General features: G+C 60.1%; 1 protein-coding gene across 2 annotated transcripts; it reads left to right on the forward strand.

Moving 5' to 3' along the window:
• Nucleotides 1-4,204: 4,204 nt before the first annotated feature.
• On the forward strand, nt 4,205-19,069 carry RBBP8NL (RBBP8 N-terminal like). 2 transcript variants are annotated; one of them, XM_061125795.1, is made up of 14 exons: nt 4,205-4,336; nt 10,500-10,644; nt 11,689-11,731; nt 12,276-12,371; nt 12,677-12,789; nt 13,359-13,431; nt 13,745-13,881; nt 14,014-14,102; nt 14,361-14,527; nt 15,078-15,783; nt 16,032-16,158; nt 16,603-16,673; nt 16,766-16,892; nt 18,454-19,069. In XM_061125795.1, the coding sequence occupies exons 1-14, from the start codon at nt 4,319-4,321 to the stop codon at nt 18,471-18,473; spliced, it is 1,932 nt and encodes a 643-aa protein (XP_060981778.1). In that variant the 5' UTR covers nt 4,205-4,318; the 3' UTR covers nt 18,474-19,069. The 2 variants fall into 2 exon arrangements, with proteins under 2 accessions (XP_060981778.1, XP_060981779.1); XM_061125796.1 differs by having other exon boundaries at nt 13,745-13,875.
• Nucleotides 19,070-19,239: the final 170 nt, after the last annotated feature.

The raw sequence follows: 19,239 nt of genomic DNA on the forward strand, positions 1-19,239 counted from the left end.
TGGAGGTGTGATGGGTTCCTCAGTAGTAACTAGAAGCTGTAGGGCCCTAGGGGCTGAAAAGCTTCCCATCACAAGGGTGGTCCCCAGTTTAGTGAGTATGTCTCTTCCCATTAAGGGAGGAGGACACTCAGGGACCACCAGGAACTGGTGGGAAAATATCTGTCCATCCCAGCAACAAAGAAGTGCTTGGGTGAATCTTCTAGTAGTTGCTTTTCCTGTAGCACCCAAAATGGTACAGGTTTGGGAGGAGAAGCCTCCGGAGTAGGAGATCAAGACAGAGTAGGTAGCCCCTGTGTCAGCCAAGAAATTCTCGGACCTACCTGCCACATCCACCTGCACCCTTGGCTCCAGCCCCGTGATGGTTATCTGTGACAGGCGGGCTAGCTGGAACGGGCCGCTTCAGTCCTCTTGAACCATCGTGAGGGAAGGCTTGGCGCTTGACCTTGAGGCTCTTGGGTCCCGAGGGCAGAGTGTCGCCCAATGTCCCAGTTGATGGCATTTGTGGCAAGCTATTCTAGGAGACTTGTCACGGTTAGGACACTCTGGCCCAATGCCCCGCCTGTCTACAGATTAGGCATTTGCCTCATGCCTTGTCATTCAAGGGCTCGGGGTGTGCCATAGGGCTTCCCTGGAGGGCGGCCAGCATCTGGGCATGCCTTGTCTCTTTCCTTCTCTCCCTATCCTGGGCCTTGGCCTCTTTCTCCTGTTCTCCTTTATAAAAGGTATTGGTGGCTGTCTGGATCATCTCATCTAGAGAGGCAGCAGAGTCCTGCTGCTGTAGTTGTTGTAACTTAATTCTGATATCTGATGCACATTGGGACAGGAATTTGTCCTTTAAAATCACCTGTCCTTCGTAAGAGCCTAAGTCCAAATTGGTAAACTTTTGGAGGGCCTCTTTTAGCCTTTCCAGAAAGGCAATGGTGTTCTCATTGGACTCCTGAGTTATTGCTGAGACCTAGGCATAGCTGATTACTTTTTGCTGAGCTGCTTTCAGTCTTGCCTTTATACAGATTAGAAAATGATCTCTTTCTCAGATGTGCTCAGGGTCATTATAATTCCAGTTAGGATCGGAGGAGGGGACTGCAGTTTCCCCTACTGGGTATCTATCGCTTGACATGTGAAGCCCTGTTGCATACCTCCGGGCTTCTTTTAAGACCCTAGTATGTTCAGGGTCAGATAAAGTTTGACTAAATATGACCATGATGTCCTTCCATGTCAGGTCAAAGGCCAAGGTAATATGTTGGAACATATCTATGTATTTTCCTGGGTCATCTGTATAGCTTCCCAGGTCTTGTTTGATTTGTCTTACTTCTAAGAGGGAGAAGGGTTTATGGACCCGGGTTGGTCCGAATTCTCCTCCAGTTTCAACTAAGGGACATACTCGAGCTGGCTTTTGTGGAGGGGGTGCTCCCGGATATGGGGGCACGCTTGGATACAAGGAAGAAGCACCAGGCAATTCGGGAGCTGTGGGAGGTGAGCCTTCGGGGGGGGGGGGGTTCCTTCTCTTGGTTGCCTGTGCCTAACACCATTTGCTTAGTGGGCTCCCTTTTAGGGTGTACAACAATCCCATACTTAAGACAGAGTTCCTTCATATCTCTCAGTCTGAAGAAAATTTGGACATAGGGGATCTCTGTCCATTTCCCTTGTCTTTTGCAGAATAATTCTAATTGCAGGATGGTATTGTAATTTAAAGTCCCATCCTCGGGCCAGTGTTCCTTGTCCCCCAGTGGATACCGTGGCCACGCAGTGGCACAAAAGAATTTTAAACGACTCTTCCTCAGAGTTAGAGGATCGAACAGCTTCCATTTGTCAAGGATGCATCTCAAGGGCATCTGCCGGGAAGTGGATTGGTTATTTCCCATCTGAAAAACAGTCATGTTAGGGAGGAAAAGGAAAAGAAAAAAACTAATAGGCTTTTTGAAGCTTATCCTACCCAGTACTGTCACAACCTGAGAGCCAGGCGTCCCCGGGTCAGGATGCAGATCTCCAGGCAGGCTGAGGTGTGACAGCCTCCTAGAGATCGGATCTCCAGGCAGGTCGAGGCGTGATGGCCTCCCGAGAATTGAGCCCCTGGGCAGGTCGAGGTGTGACGACCTCCTGGGACCCTTGGAACTAGCGGATCCCCGAAAGGCTGAGGCGTGACAACCTTTTGAGGACCAGATCCCTAGGCAGGTCAAGGCGTGATGACCTCCTGGGACCCCCGGACTGGAGTTTGGGCGTCCCCAAGATCTCCAGTGTGACCAATGCCAGGTAGGACTAAGGGGTTGGATATTATACAGTTCTTCCCTCCCAAGGCCAGCTATTTTCTGGTTATCCCCCTAGTAAATTGTAGAGGCAACATTGTGGGCCCGGATGGGGCTGAGGAAAGGAGCATGAAACAGGAAGGAAGCGGGGCAGAGCACAACCTTTGGAAGAATGACATAGCACCAGAGCATAACGTAAACCGATTAAAGTCAATTGGGTCCAATCGAGCAAACTTTAATCCCCAATCTGTAAGCCAATGGCTGGGATGATCCTCCCACTCATTAGCATATGAATTCGCCCCGCTCGCAAAACAGTTAGGCCACATTCCATGGCCGGTACCCTGTAGAATGGGCGCTTCTCTCTGAATCTTAGCAAATCCACCTCCCACTTATCGCTTTGTCTCTCACTGAATTTTTGCAATAAGACCTCAGAGCCTGAGCCGGATATCCTGGGTTTTGGTCGGGCTCGAGTCCCAGGAGAAAGAGCTGAAGGAAAAGAGGAAAAAGCAGTGAGAAAGATGTGCCAAGGAATCCCCTTCATAGCCTACTGGAAAATTTGCTAGATATCTGACCGGTGCTCAGTTTTTATTGGCCTGATTTTTGGCACAAAGAATAAGGACAGGAGAACCCCCACCGGCTTGGGAAACCGCTACTGGGGCTCAGCAGTAGTGCCTTTGGGACATACTGAGGAATAGCCTCTCCAGAGTCCCTCTGGTGCCCACTGCCGTCTGCCTATTCGCGGGGGGTTCAAGGAAACGAAAAACGAGAGATTGTAATTGTTAGGCATGTCCTTCCAGCCATAGGAGCGAGGACCTCCTACCTCAACTGGAGGTCTGCTGGAGTCTGAGGCTGAGCCGCGTGGGCTGAGTTTGGTTTTCGCTGCCCCGGTTTCCAGCACGACGGGCCTTCCCCTGCGCTGAGTTTTCTTCACGTTCCGCTTCTACCGCAGGAGCTTCGCTGAGTTGGGCTCCTGCTGCGCTTGGCCTCTTCTGCGTGGAGGTTGTTTCAGCCAGGTTTTATCAGAGTCACCGCACCATAGATGTCACGCGAGTGTATGCTCCTCGGTTCTTTGTCTCATCACCACAAAAATTTGGAGTGACGGACATCAAAGCCCCCTGGCGGGTCACAGCTCTCGGAGGACAGACCGTGTTATAGTTCTCCGGTCTCAAACAGACCGTGTTATAGCTCTTAAATAAATCAGTGTTACAGCTCAGTGTTACAGCTCTATTTATTTAGATAATAGCAGGAAAATCCATCTTTGAGGCGTGAGGGCACGTCGATCCAAAGACGCAAGACGCGAAGAGAATATTACCCCGTCGCGCAGGGGAGAGGGAGGGAGCAAAAAGAAAGAGAGAAGAGGGCTTTGGCTCCTCTTTTTATATGTTTCTCTGTCCCTGGGCCTGTCTTATGTAAATTGGGCTTAGGCAGGAGCGTTGTTTGTTTTACCTGAGGTTCTCACTCCGGTCCTCGGACCTTTCTTTGTTCTATTTTCGCGGGCTTTCCCTTCCAGGTCTTTTAGCCACGGCCATTTTGGACTCTTTTTCCCTATTCTAACTACCTAACAATTCCATCTCCAGAGCTCCAAGAGAGGCAGGCCCGTGGTCATGATCCCCAATTTACAGACAAGGAAACTGAGGCAGGACAGCTCAGCCCATGAGAGCCAGGGGAGAGGCTCGCTGCTGTCCTCCACCCCGAGGTAACAATGTTCCTTCCTCCCCCAGCTCCCCCACAACCTGCCCCTGCCCTGCCCCTCACGGCCACTTCCAGGCTCTGGATTCTCCTTGCTAACTGCCCGGCTCCAGCCAGAGGCCCAGGCCATGCAGAGATCATGGAGAAACAATCCTCTCTCTGTGAGGGTCAGACCCGACCCGTTCTGCCACTTTCTTTGCGATGGCAGAACCCGTTGGGCGGCTTTGGGCCGGCTCTGCCTCCTCTCTGCTCCTGGCCCGGGGAATCGAAAACCTGTCAAGCAGGTTTGGCCAAAATTATGTCTTGTTCCCAAGCAAGTTCATAGTGCTGGTTTCCATCTCTCAGGCGGGAGCTTCCCGGAGCAGAGCAGAGGTCCCCGGAGGTCGATGCGGACACGGGGCCATGTGAGTACCTGGGGGCCCCAGGGCCCCAGCGGCTTCAGTAGTTGGGGGCAGGGGAGGGTGCACAAGATCTGGGGTCACTGTGGGGTGCTAGCTACCAGGTGGAGACCCAGCCCCTGCTCGTGGGGGCTGGAGGAGGGGCCAGGGTGGGGTGGTGGCCGCAGCCCTTGCTCTGGGGCACACAGTCCAGGGGACTGAGTGGGAACACAGGCTGCAGCGAGCTTCCTGGGCAGACAGGCTGGGGGAGCCAAGGCTGGGAAGGCTGGGGTTGGTACTGCTGTGCTGGGAAGTCCCTGGGTCTTCTGGGGACACTGGGAACAGGCCGGGGGCCTGGCACTTCATCCTGGTCCGGCCTCACCACCCGGATCCTCAGACAGGCTGCAGCCAGGGAATGAGGGGTGGAGTGCGTGCGGTGCAGCCGGCCACGGCTCCCTGCTGGGCACTGTAGGACATCAGCTGCCCTCAGTTCGGTGTCCCCTGGGAAGCAGTGACAAAAGGCCCCCAGGCCTCGGTCCTGCTCAGCCTCCCCTGCCAGGCCTCAGGGAGGCGGCTGAGAAGTCGCAGTGGCCCTGGGCCGGCCCATCCTTGAGGAATCAGGTTGCAGGGCCCGCTGTTACCCGAGCCACCAGCGACACCTTGGCCATGCTGAGCGAGCGCACACCTGCCTTGTGCCTCTGTGCATGTGTGCACACGCACATGCGATACTCAAGTATGTGCACACACGTGCAAGCAGCTTTCCCCCATCCTTCAGAGTGCCACGTGCACGGTGAGGGGAGTGCACACATGTGCACACGTTTCTCTGTTGTGCACTAGTTGTTGGGATGTTGTTAGGATACTGTTGTGTCTGCACGTGTGGGCATCACATACATATGCACATGTGTCATGGGTCTAGGTGTCTGGTGATGCTAGAAACCATCCAGGCAGTGGCACCTCTCAGGACCTGCCATCTGAGCTGGCCCAGGAGGTTGCAGGAGGCTGCACTGGCCATGTCCCTTGCGAGCTGGTGACTGTGGAGTAGTGCCATCTTTCAGAGCCATAGATCCTTCATCTGCAAAGTAAGGGCTGTCATGGCCACGCCACAGGCAACAGGAGCCCAGGGACTGACTACATGAGACGTTCCTGCCAGACGCCTGGATGTGGAGGCTGGCAGGCTGGCCCCTGACCACCTGCAGTCAATGGGCACTGGATACCTGCCACATGGAGGAGACCCGGCCGCCCAAGGTGGTGCAGACTCCTCAGTCTCCAGGAGCTGGGCCAGGGCACCGCTGTCGTTTCACGGCCCGGGACACTGAGACACAGTGGGAGAGAGACTCAGCTAAGGTGGCCGAAGAAGGGGCTTCTCCCTCACCACGTGGGGCGCAGGGAGCCACCACCAGAGCCTCTGACCTGCTTTGCACCTCAGTCCCTGAATCTGTAGAATGGGACAGTGAGCGCCAGAAGGCAAGGTGAGCTCCAATCACCTGTGGGCTGAGCCGGGGCACACAGCAGGTGCTCCATAAAGACCTGTGTGGAGGACATGGAAAGGGCTTGGACGGTGTGCGCAGCCTCGTGAGGTCCTTGGTGAAGGGCAGGCGGAGCATCCGTGGATCACCCTGGGACGTGGTAGGGGGCCTGCTGTAGACACCACACAGCGCATAGAGCCCTGGCCCGGTACTCGGCTGAGCGGCTGCTCGGGGAACAAAGGCCACCACTGTGGTTACTGCTGCACCATTGTCATTGTGTTACTCACAGGTGGGTGGATGGATCAATGGCAGAGCTGGGGGCCTGGGGCTCCTGGACCCCAGGGCCTGCTGGAGAAGAGGCCCCAACGAGAGAAAGTGATCAGGGCCCTGCCGGCCGGCCCAGGAGCCAGGCAAGAACCTCACCACCGAGGCTTTGTGGCTCAGCGGGCAGCACCTGGCCTGGGGCCACAGCGGGGGCTCTGGTGGCCTTCTCTGTACATGGTGGCAGGGGCATTTCCCTGAGCCACGGCCACGAAGACCCAGTGGACCCTGAGTGTCCATGCGGGGCATGAATGTGTGTCATCAGTGCTGGCATCTGAGACTCTGCTCTGAACTCAGGGGCGTTCTTGTCCTCCTGTAGAGGGCCTTGGTGGCACTTGAACTTGGGCTCCTATAAGGAGCCCTGTTGGACCCCTAGGGCCACCTGCAGGGGAGGGGCTGGCGGGCAGCTGCATGCGGTGAATGCAGGGTCTCCATCTGCAGTTAGCTGAGTGCATGCCAGGCCCTGGGCTGGGTACACACTTCACCCGGACAGCATCGTCCAGACACATGTATTTGGTGGGACACACCCACAACAACCTGAGCTGGCGGCGCGGTTACCCCAGATGAGGGACTCAGGCTCTGGGAACGCACTAGTCCTGTCCACAGAGGCTCCAGGCAGGCCAGGGTGCACTGCGCAGGCTGACCTTGCCCAGGTGAGTGGCAGGTGCATGGGGTCAGCAGTGTGCCTGACCCCTGCCCTGCCCTGCCACCTGCAGCTTCTGGGGCTCCACCCAGCAGAGACCTTCCAGCCTGGGTGTCCAGAGCAGGAGTAGGCGTGACCCTGGGCCCTTGAGGAGCAGCCTTCAGGCCTCTGCTCCCAGCGCCCACCGCCCCCCGCCGCAGTGGGCAACTCGGGCCACCCTCTCTATTGCCCAGGGCCCCCAGGCCCAGAGGCAGCAGCCAAGACCCCACCCCATAACCTGCTCACTCCTCCTGACAGCACTGTAGCCCCCACCCCAGGCCTTGGGGGAGCCCTCCTGCCTTGAGTTCCCTGAGCCCCTGAGCCCCTCTCCCCTCAGTGGCTCTCAGCACACCTGGCAAATACCACGGAGGCCACCAGGGAGGGCTGGCCCACCGCCCTCTGGCAGAGACCACATGCACCTTTTAAAAATAACCTTATTTATGTTCATTTACTTGTTTTTGTCTGCGCTGGGTCTTTGTTGCTGCACAGGTTTTTCTCTAGTTTTGGCAAATGGGGCTACTCTCTAGTTGTGATGTGCAAGCTTTTCATTGCGGTGGCTTCTCTTGTTGAGGAGCACACGCTGTAGGCAGGTGGGCTTCAGTAGTTGTAGCTCCCAGACTCTAGAGCACAGACTCAGTAGTTGTGGCACATGGGCTTAGTTGCGCCACGGCATGTGAGATCTTCCCGGACCAGGGCTCAAACTCGTGTCTCCTGCACTGGCAGGCAGATTCTTACGCACTGAGCTACCAGGGAAGCCCCCACATGCGCTTTTACAGCCGAGGTTCTTCCTGCCCGCAACCACCAAACCCCTGTCAGCTGCGGACCCACCTCCTCATCCTACCGCTGCTTCCTTGGACCTACCCCTCCCCCCCTGCACTCTGAGAGTGGGAGCTGGGACTGCCCCAGGAGACTGACTGTCCTCTTCTCCTTGGCCAAACACCCTCTGTCACCTGCCGGTCCAGGGGAGCCACACCACCCCCATGGCACTGTCACCAGGGGCTGGACAGCCCTGGTCATCCCTGGGAGATGTGGGGCTCCCAGCAGAACACACCCTCCAGCTGCGCTGCCCCTGCCTGACCCCGTGTCTGTGTCCATGCTGCCCTCTGCCCATCAGAGACCCCAGAGGGGCAGCCAGGTGGGGCCTTTGGGCGGTTTGGAATAGAGAAGAGCCTGGGGTACCGGGACAGAGGAGGGTGTCTGGGCCTTTACCTGCCCTGCTCCACACCACAGCGCTGTCATTAGGAACAATGTTGGCCTCTCACTCAGACCTGCGCCTATCCGCAGAGCCTCTCCAGGGCCTGGGGCACCGCAGGCTCCCAGGGACGGCTCCTTCACGGGCGTTGGCCCAGCCCACGGCCCATGGCAGACGCTGATGGGGAAGAACGGCCTGTCAGGCGGGTCTGGGTGGAATTTCAGGCACAGTGGCTTGGCCCTCCCCAGCTGGCCCACCTCACCCTGCAGGGAGCCCAAGCCGAGGAGAGCTCCTGTCACAGTCCCGTCTCCCACCACAAGATGAAGATGGGAGAGCCAGCAGAGCAGGGCCACCTGGAGCACATCCCTGGTCCACAGCGGGCAAGGACACATCCTCAGCCCCAGGAAGAAGTCAAGCCCCAAATCCTGCTTCCCACTGGGCAGCCAAGGAGCATGATTCGATGTCTTTGGGCGTCAGTTTCCCCATCTGGAAAGTGGGCTCCTTGCAGCGTGGTCAGGGTTAGATGGGCTCAGGAAGTGGGGCCGGATTACCTTGTATTCCTACTATAGCCCTGGCTCCCCCAGCCTCTGCAATTCAGCATCTTATTCCCTAACCTGCCAGGATATGCCACTGGCTCCCAGCCTCAAGGAGGGGAACTCCGCCAAGCTCATTCTCAGAGCCCTCACCCACCCAACACACAGCCAGTAAGCAGGGATCCCCCCTTCCCTGGCCATCTCTTGGGAGTGTCCCAGAGGCCAGGCAGGTCTAAAACAAGTTTGGGGAGCCCCACCTTCCTGTCACTACATCCCTCCAGCACATCTCTGCCTGCGGGCTCTGGTGGCCACTGTGAGACACAGGGCCATTCTCTGTCCTCTTGCTGGGCCTGGGGTTCGAGGACCAGGCTGAGAGCCAGCCTCGCTGTCAAGTCCCCTTGGAAAGCTCCAGGATAGTGCTTGCCCCGGCCCCTGGCTTCTCTTGGGGTCACAGGGCCTGCTCCCCTCAGTTAGTGATCCCAGTGCCAGGGTGCCCACCACCCAGCTTCAGAGAGCCTAGAGCAGCTGTGCCTCTTCTACACTCCCTGTGCATGAATCCCGCAGTGCGCTGGCTTCCCCAGTCTGGCCCCTACTCTGCAGTGTCTCAGAACCAAACCGTAATGGCCCTGGGTCGTCATCTCTCTTGCCACTGCTGGACACTCACCAGCAGGCATTGGAGGATTTCCAGTTTGGAGACTACTGCTGCAAACACTCCAGTCTCTGAAATGCAAGACCACAACCCTCCTTCGGGCAAGGCTGAAGGGGTCTTTGGGCAGAGGTTTCCAGGGTTTGTGCAGAGGCCCTCCTGGGGGTGGTGGAGCACTGCAGCAGCGGTTGGTGGCCTGGGCCCAGGCAGGCTCTGTGAAGGAGGGAGTGATGTTCTGGGCATGTGCAGAGGGCAAGCCACGAGCTGCTGCCAACACCCAGTGTAGGACCCCGGGAGGAGAGGACTCAGTGTACCAGGAGTCAGCCGCTCGTTCTCGAGGTCCAGCGGACCCCCAGGCTCCTCAGGCTGAGAACAAGGAGGGACCAGAGGGGCTGCCTCCCCCCGGCTTGGAGGTGATGGCATGGGTCTGGGCTGGTGGCATCTCTGCTGACCTGGCTGTGAGCTGTGGGTCTGACCCCCACTAGGTGACAGATGGTGCCACAGGGTAATGGTGGCCGGTGGTACCCACCACCAGAGATGTGCCACCAGGACCGAGGGGCTCCCGCCTGGAGGAGGGTGGTGCCTGGCACCACAGTAAGGAAGCTGCCGCTGGGCTGAGCCCCAGCCTCACCCCCAGCTCCAAGCTGGACCCTGCACGATCCCGAGGCATGCTCACCAGGCCCATTAGACAGGCCCCATGGCCACTACCAGAGGGAAGAAAGGGCTGCTCAGAGGTGCCAGAGCTCACAGCAGTCACATGATAGGCAAGGTTATCTAGCTCCCAGCTTGGGTTCTCAATCCCACAATCTTTTAAGTTTTAACAAATGCTTCATGGAGGTGAAACACAGGCAGGAAAATGGGCCCAGGCCATGAGGGGCAGCTAGGTGGACTTCTGCCAAGGCACGGTCACCAGTTCTGGCAGAGAAAATAGCCAGCCGACCCCCGAAGTCTCCACTGGCCCCATGGGGCCATCCATGCCACTGCAGGAACCTGGACCCTACTGAGAGAGCTTTCCAGGCTGAACACACCCTGGCTTACTGACCCGCCAGCTGTCAGCCGGCATGGGCATCTCCAGTCTGGGGCCTCATCACAGGTCACATGCACCCTTGTGGAGCCAGCATCAAGTGGGAGCTGGTCCCCTCAGGCCATCTGCTTTGCTGTGAAGACTGGATTAGGGAGTTGAGATGAAGTGAGAAGTCCCTACAGGAGGGACATACATGCCCCCCTCAGGTGTGGACATGACCCAGTGGGTGGTCACAAGGCAGGACTCCCACACCTGCCTCCTGCACCCTGCAGCCCACAGATCCCTCCTGAGCTAATGTGACTGTACTCCTGCTTCCTACTCCACAGGCTGGAAACAGAGGGGCAGTAGAGGCCAAGGGGCCGTCCCCACACCTGGAGCACAGAGGACCCAGGGCCAGGGCCACAGGAGCCATGGAGAGCTTCACAGAATCACTAAACAGACTGAAGGAAGTCCACGAGAATGAGGTCATGGGTGAGTACCTTGGGGAGGACAAATTTTCAGCCAGACAGCAGTCTAAGGGCCAAGGTCAAGCCAGGGGACTCCCACATGTTGCCTCAAATTCTCGCCAAAACCAGGACCACGCCTTCCAGGCCCAGAAAGGGAGTCCTGACCCAGAGCCCAGAACTGCATAGTGGCCAGGCACCCAGCCTTAGATCAACACCCAAGTGCAGCCCTGAAGGGGTGGTCCCCAAATGGTCAGCTCACATCAGAACAGAAAGAAAAGACCAGCCTGGCCGCAGAGAGCCAAGACACTATAGCCAAGACCAGCCCCTTGCCCAAGGTGGGGACCTCCATGTCCCCCAGAAGGGAGGTCACCTTCTTTCCTCGTAGGAATGGAGCCCAAGGCTCTGGAGGCTTGTCTGGAGCCTTCTGGGTGCTGAGCTAAAATCCCTCTGCCGCTTCCAGAACCCCAGGCTAAGCTCTGCCCTGGCATGCATGTCTGTCCAATTTCCCCACCAGCAACAGGACTGCAGCCACCTGCTCCATTCACTCCCCCAGCGCCTGGGCCAGACCCTCCCCTGACTTTTCTGAGAGTCCTCACCTGCCCCCCACACCAAAGGCCCAGAGACCCAGAGGGGCAGGGACTGCTTGGGCTAGCCTAGGGCCCAAGCCAGACCATGATAGGGAGGGGAGGAGGGGCTCTGCTGGGGTCTCCCTTGGGGGCCCATTGGCAGCACCCAAAAAGCATCCCTCCCGGGCCTTGGCTGGGTAACTGCTGACTCCCAGCATCCGGGACCCATCCTCAACTGACACCAGAGCCAGAGACAAGGGAGGGGAGAGGCTGGGCCCAGACCGGGGTCCCAGGCAGCCAGGAGACTGAGCAGAAGCTGGCGGCAGACGCAGACTGGGAGCCCTTCAAGGGGGTGACCTCAGGGAGTCCGTGCAGGGACCCAGGCAAGTGGCGGGTGTCTGGAGAGGGCTCTGCCAGACAACCAGGGACAGGAAACACCCCAGCTCCATGTAGAGATGGCAGCCCGGCTGGGCCTGACCTCTGTCCCTTTCCTCACTCCTCAGGCCTGCAGAACAAGCTTCTGGAACTGAACTCAGAAAGGTGCCGGTGAGTGAGGACAGGCCTGGCCCAGGAGACTGGAAGGGCAGTGACTCCCAGAGCTCATCTCCCCCTCTTCCCCTGCAGCCCCAGAGCCCTGACACTGCTACCAGCAGTGATACAGGGGAAATTGAAGCTCAGCATAGCGGGTAGGGGGAGGCTGGTCCAAGGTCATGCTTCGAGGAGCTGGAGGAGCCGGGTTGGAAAGTCCGAGCCCAACAGAGTGAACAGGGACCCTCCAAAGGGTTGGGCAAGGAGTATCCATGCAGGGCACATCTGGGACTGATAACTGTCAACAGGGGGACTCCTCATGAGTCCTGGAGACCCACAGGCAGACTCCCCAGGTCCCCACTTCACAGAACTCTGCCAGGTGGCACGGGGATGAGAGAGTCCTCAAGGTGGCCATACACGCTCACGCTTGGGCGAGCTGGCATAGCCCTTGCAAGGCCCTAAGTCTCAAGGAAGTCCTAGGCTGGTGGCCAGGGAGAGGCTAGTGGGTAGTGGAGGGCTCTCTGGGTAGAGCAGACCCCCAACTTCAGATCATCCCCCACAGGGATGCCCAGAGGGTGGAGGAGCTCTGTGCCAAGAACCACCAGCTCAGGGAGCAGCAGAAGGTGCTGAAGGAGAACCTGCGGGTGCTGGAGAACAGGTGGGGTCACCTCACACCCCACTCATGATGGGGGCAGGAGCAGAGGGAAGACCAGAGCGTTCTGTGGAGAATGAGTCTGGGATGCTCTGGAGTCAACTCCGCCACTGCAGGACTTCTCAGAGCCTGAAGTAAACTGCATTTTTCAAGGTTCCTTCCCAAACTCAATAGCATGTGGTGTGCTGAGCCCACGGGGTGGGCAACGCAGTGGGGAAAGGTAGGGCAGGTCCTGGGAGTGGGGCGGGGGGTGGGGTATCCCAGCCCCTCCCTCTCAGAGCGGCCCCTTGCCATCCCTCCTCGCCCCACAGGCTGCGGGCTGGGCTGTGTGACCGCTGCATGGTCACCCAGGAGCTGGCCAGGAAGAAGCAGCAAGAGTTCGAGAGCTCCCTCCTCCAGAACCTGCAGCACGTCTTCCTCCTCAGTGAGCACCCCCTGCTCCGCGTCCTGCACCCCATTCTCCTATGGGGGGCGGCGACCCCCCACCTGCTCAGCCCAACGAGGGGTCTCGGGGAAAGGGGAGGAGGTGATCCAGGGCTGCACTGTCAGGAGGGACATCCGCACCGCAACTCACAGACAGATGGTGCAAAGCCCCCCGCTGACCCCCACAGGCCACCTGCTGCGCAGTCACCAGGCCGGGGCATCCCTGTCCTCTCAGGGCCTCAGCTCCCTCCTTCTAAGGATGAGGAGGGTCCCGCAGAGAGCTGGGTTCCATGTGGCCTGCTGATGAGCACAAGCCCCTTTCCTTTGGCTGGGGGGGTCCCTGGGAACCGGGGAGTGCCATCCCTTTTCATGGCCTCCAGGCTGGTTCTGCTCACTCAACATCCACCCACCCACTCAGGCAGCAAGCATCTATGGGGCACCTGCTGTATGCCAGGCCCCGAGCCAAGTGCTGGAGTCCCAGTTGGGCCAGGACAGGGGGACTCCCAGGGTCGTGAGGTCCCCACCCACCCTTCCCCGCCCCAAGTCCTTCCTAATCAGTGCCTTCTGCAGCCACTGAGCTGACTCGGCTGCAGGAGGAAAATGATGCCTTGAAGGAAGAAGTGAAGCGGCTTCAGGGCCCAGGGTGAGTGGGGGGAGCCCCAGGCACTGGTGCAGGGGGAGGGGTCTCACAGGCCAGCACCCTGGGACAGATAGCAACCTCCCCTGGTCTGCAGGCACAAGACACCCCAAAAACAGAGCTGGGCCACAGCACCCATGGCAGCTCTGGCGCTTGGGCCACCCCCAGACATGGGTTTGAGCCCACGATGATGTCTTTCCTGGTCACCTGGGTCTCCCGCACAGGCGGCTTGGCCCCCAGGAGGGCACCCTGGCCTTTCTGATCATCTCTGGGATGCTGCCCCCTCACCTGCCTCATCTTTGCCTCCCACTGGGGACAGGCCCAAGCCCCAGCTCAGGGAGGGCGCCTCGGAGCCCCCATCACCCCTGCTGCTCCCCTCCCTGGGCGTCCGGAAGGCCGTCACTGAGAAACCACTGGGAGGCCACGAGGAGACAGAGGATGACCACGCAGGTGCAGGTCCACAGGAGAGGGGGGTGTGGGGGCAAGGGAGGCTGAGCAGCCTGAGACCAGGGAGCCCTCGGGCTGGGGGCTGAGCTGACCCCTCTCAGCCCCTCCCAACCATCCTGCCCTCTGTCCCTTCTCCCACAGAAAGGCCGGGGGTGTACGGGACATCTCCAATGGCCAAAATCTCCCCAAGTCCCAATCTGCCTGAGGCACGGACCCCGGACATGGTGATGGTGAGGGACCCCGAACCCCTGAGCCCACTCCTCCCTCTTCCCGGGCAGCCCAAGGAGGAGGCCAGAACTGTCAGCCTCGCTGTGTGCCATGCACATGGCACGTGCCCATCCTCGTGCCAAGCAGGGAGTCCTGAGCTCCACGTGACGAGGGTGGAAGCGAGGCTCAGAGTGGGTGGGTGGCCTGCCCAAAGTCGCACAGAGAAAAGGGCAGAGGGTAGCAGCCGAGCCCACCCAGGCTGACCCGCCCACCCCGTGCAGAACCCCCAGCGCATCTCCAACCAGCTGCATGGGACCATCGCCGTGGTGCGGCCGGGGTCCCGGGCCTGCTCCGCCGACCAGGGCTCCACCAATGGGACGCCCCCACTGCCACCCACCAGGAATAGCCCACCCAGCCCACCTGGCGAGCACAGCCTCCCTCTGGACAGGTGAGCACCTGCCCTCTGCCACCACCAGGAGCTGCCTCAGCTGGGCAGCCAGTCTCCTCCTCTGGTCCCAACTTTAAGGCAGGGGCCAGCAGCAGGAAGTCCCTCGCTTTGTCCCTTCAGGAGACCTGCTCTCCCTGGCTTGGCTTCCCCCTGCCTGCAGCATGGTTCCCACGTGGACATCTGAACTGCCAGGGTGGGGTGGGGATTCGTGGACAGAGGAGATGGGGACTGGGCACCCCTCTCATCATGGTCTGAGGAGAGTGGGGGTGCGGTTGTGGTGGGTACCCAGGTGGGCAGGGTGCTCCAGGGGACTGGGCAGGCAGCTGACGCCCAGAAGGGGGAGAGGCTTTAGTGGCCGGGTGCCTCCTCTGACCCCCAGGCCCCATGTCAACTCTGAAACCAGGCACCCAATCCCCAGGGGCCTGGGCACTCCCCTCCCCACTGCCCACCATGTCACGTGGGCACCCACCTCACCCCTAGGGCCCCCAGTCCTCCCTGTGAAGTGGGGCTGACCATGCCCCACAGTCACCAGGCTTCTACTTGCCCACAGCTTCCTGCAGGCCTCTCGGACCTCTGCCAAGACCTGCGAGTCCCTGAAGCACTCCCTCCAGGCCGACCGCCTCTGCCTCCTGAACCGCCACCTAACTCTGCACCTTGGCAGCCCCCCGGCCCCCACCACAGTCCCCAGCGGCCCTCAGTCCCAGGGCCTCAAGGCTGGGGAGGCGGAGGTCTGGGAGGAGCCCTCAGGCCTGCTGGGTCTGCCGGGCGCCCTGGCGGGCATGCGGAACCCACGGCTGGAAGGCGCACTGCACATGCTCCTGGCCCAGCAGCTGCAGGCACAGGGCAGGGTGGGCAGTGCCCGGCTGAGGGGCCCTCAGGGGCCTAAAGGAATGCCACCCTCCCCACCAGCAGACTCAGACTCCGAGGGTCCTGAGGGTGAGGCGGCCAGGGCAGCCCTGCCCAGAGGGAGGCACCCACAGCCTGCAGGCCCGGGCAGCCCCCAGGGGAAGAAGGGCACGACCACACAGGACTATGTCCCAGACAAGCCCCTGGACCTCTCAGAGCGGGGCCGGTGCCGGGCCAGCGCCCCCAAGCCTGCCAACCAGTCAGGGTCACTCAGCCCCCCACGGGCTCCCACGCCCAGCCCTGGGCCACCCCAGGGAGTGGGACCACCTGCCCAGTGTGGAGCCCAGAGACTCAGCAATGGCACCCAGGAAGCCAGAGAGCCAGAGGCAAAAGAGCATCCACCTTCCCCGGTGAGCGACCAAGCCCCATTCCTGGGCTCCGGGTATCCCACCCAGAGCACTTGAGCCCCGGGCTGCCCTCTCTGCTCCACCAGCCAGTTCCCGAGGGAAAGCCTGCTGCCCAGGTCACAAGCCACGGGGAGTCAGCTGACCCTCCAGCCCCGCCCTGTCCAGGGCCCCCGCAGGCTGTGCCCGAGGCCGGGTGGGGGAGGGGGAGGGAAGTTGCCTTACATGAGCTCAAGTCTCTTCCTTCTTGCCAGGACGCCCCCTACTCTGCCCCAGGGCTCCACCTCAGCCTGCCCTCTCCAAGTGGGCCAGGAGAGGAGGACAGAGGGAGGCCTAAACTGCCCCCCTACCCACCAAGGCCTGGTGGAGATGGCCACGCAGGTGAGGATGTGAACACAGGAAGTGTTCCACAGTGGAAATGGAACCACCGTGAGCGGGGAGGGCCTGACCCAACAAACTCTGGTCTCAGATTTGGTTCCCCACCTCCAGACCCAGAGTGGAGCGAGGGGCCCAGGGAAGGCACGTTTCTGACCACAGGAAGTGAATGGAGGGCATCCTAGCAACTGGGGCTTCAGGGCAGGTGATGAGTTCCCTGTCACCCAGCAACCAAGCCAGGGGCACCCCAGTGGGTGGGGTCATTGCAGAAGTGCGGGAGACTTTGGGCTTGGACTCCACCCCAGGGCAGGTTACTCGGGCTCTCGGTGCCTCAGTTTCCCCAGCTTCAGAGGTGTTGCCACTGATCCCAGCCTGGTAGGTTAGGGGCCTAGGCTTCTACTAGATGCCCAGGCCACCATCCTGGCCTGACCCACACCCTGCGTCCTGCAGAGCTCAGCAAAGCCCAAGGACAACAGCCGGCGTCGGATGAGCTGGACGAGCCAGACACCTCGGACAATGAGGTCAGTACAGCCGTACACTGGGGTGGGGTGGTGGCACCCTGGCTGCCCCAGGCTTGGGGGATCCTCACCATGACCACACCCCCACCCCTCAGATGGGCCTAAGCACCAGGGCGGAGGCCACACAGAGCTCGCCAGGGGAGGGACCCGGGTGCATTTGCAACAAGGAGTGTGGACGGGGCCTGCAGAAGAGGAAGCGGGCCTCCGACCCCTGGAGCAAAGGTAGGCCCCCAGGTGGAGGCGGGGCAGTTGTAGCACCAATGCCCCCAGCCCTTCTGACTACTTGGCGCTGCTCCCAGAGCAGTCTTGTAAGAGGACCCGGGTCAGGCCTGGGCAGACACCGAGTCCACTTACTCCTCGCTGGGCTGGTCCCTTCACCCCAAGCCTGTCTCCCTCTGGAAAGGGGGCAATACCATGGCTGATATGAGACAGTAGTGGGACACAGGCAAGGATAGTCGTGTCATCTTCAGGGGACACGGGGCATCCTGGGCCACAAGCAGTCCCAGGCCTGGTGGTCCTAGACCCCTCCTCTCTCACAGCCCCACCTGGGAGGGGGCAAGCTCGCCTGGACCACCTTGTCCACTTCTGAGGAGGAGACCCAGCAGAGGGTGCTGCCTCCTGGGCGTGGGTGTGTTTGTTCTTGATGGGGGGCTGGGGGCTGCTCTCCCGTTTGCCAAGGGTGGTGCCTGTGGGCTCCCCCTCCACCCAGGTTGAGGGTATAAGGACGGCTCCCACTTCCTGCTCCGGCCACAGTGGCAGCTTGGGCCAGGTCTCCAGGCGCCCGCGAGAGCCTTTGAACACCTGAGCTGATACTGCACACCGCCTGGTGTTTGTCCAGGCAGGTCCGTGTTGCAGGCTGGGCCATAGCTGCCACAAGGCACCATTGTTGCCGGGAAGGTGACTGCAGCCTCCGTTTGTCAGGCAAGCGCTGGAGGAGGCCAGCATGCTGGTGTGACCTCACAGCACAGCCAGCTGGGCATTTTCGGAAGCCATCCTGGCAGGCACGGTCCACAGGGGTGCACTGCATCTGCCCCCACTGTCCACATGGAGTCAAGCCACCCCCTTGCCCACCCACACAGACCATGGCACCCATACCCTCAGCACCTCACAGGTGATAAGTGAGAATAGCATCCTTGTGTTGTGTGCCCATACAGAGAGAGGCTCAAGAAGCGTCCAGTCGTTACTGCCTTTGGGCCTCGTGGGCCTGCCCGGGGATCAGCCGTCACTGTCTCATAGATGGCAAAGTGGGGGCTCAGGGTGGGGTAACTTTCCCAGGGTCACAGAGGTGGTACGCGGGGTCAGGATGCCAACCTGATCCATCTGACCCAGAACCAGAGCTGGTTCCGCATCAGAGGCACACCTGAAGCTCAGCATCGTGTAGGTTTCACCTGCAAGGGTGCCAGGAACCATATGTCCCTTCTCTGTGACCCCAGAGGCAGGCCCATGGAAGCACCTGCCAACATCCCAGGTGTTCTGAGAACATTTCCCAGTGAGCTCAGCTTATCCAGATGCCCCAGACCCTCTGCAAGGCAGCAGGGGAGGCCCCAGGGCCAGGCAGATTCCAGGGTCACACACTTTCTACCAAATTCCCAAGGCTTCCCTCCAATCAGGTCGCCCTGTCCAGCATCCGCTGCCATCAGGAGCAGGTCGACTGCCAGTGTGGGCTCCTGTGTTCCCAGAAACTACCCACAAGTCCCTGGGCAAAAGCCCAGTGTCCCCGCAAGAGAGGACACACAAGGTTACTACCTTGCCTCCCAGCTTAACATTGGTCCACTTCCCCCAGCCTCCAAGAAGCTGACCTGAGGAAGGAGGAACCAGGGAGCCAGGAGCCACTCACCCAGCACCAGCACCTGGGAAAAGACCGGGGCATCCCAGCCTGCCCAGTCATGCACCCCACCCGATTGATTGCCCGCAGCCAGGACAGCCCCCACCACCAGCCAAGCAGACGGCCCCAGGAGTGGGGTAGTGGACTGGGTCCTGCCACATCCATGGGGGTGTGAAGGCCAAGATGACTGGCCTTTGAACCCCTCCATCTCGGAAATGATCTTAACCACCACTCTCACCCCAGCATCTGCTCCCCTGTGGGGAGCAGGGTCCTGGGAGACCGGCATGGCTCAAGCTCCAGCCAAGCCCTGCCCCCAGCCCTGCTTTGCACGGGCAGGCCCTCCTGGGCAGTGCCCCTCCTCCCACCAACCCAGACTCTACCCAGACTACTACCCTGGACCCAGGGACTGCATGCCTCGCTACCCATTCCAGATGGGGTGTCGAGCTCCAAGCAGTGGTCTCGGGCGCCCCCTTGAGGGGTCCCACAAGTGTGCTGCCTGGTGAGGGCTAAGAAGGCCGGCAGGCAGCAGTGCAGCGCCTCTGCAGAGAAGGGATCCCAGGGCATGGGGAGAATAAAGTGTAAGGAAGGATGACGTGTGCAGCTGGCAGGGTTTGGGTTCAGCCAGGCCTCCACCTTCCCCGGGTGGGTGACTCTTGAGTGTCCAGGGATGGGGAGTCTGAAGGGCAGGATCCAAACCAGCCCTGTGTGCTGAGCCTCTGCCGAGGACTTCGGGAACAGAATGTG

This window comes from Dama dama, chromosome 23 (assembly GCF_033118175.1).
Source record: "Dama dama isolate Ldn47 chromosome 23, ASM3311817v1, whole genome shotgun sequence".
Taxonomy (NCBI): domain Eukaryota; kingdom Metazoa; phylum Chordata; class Mammalia; order Artiodactyla; family Cervidae; genus Dama; species Dama dama.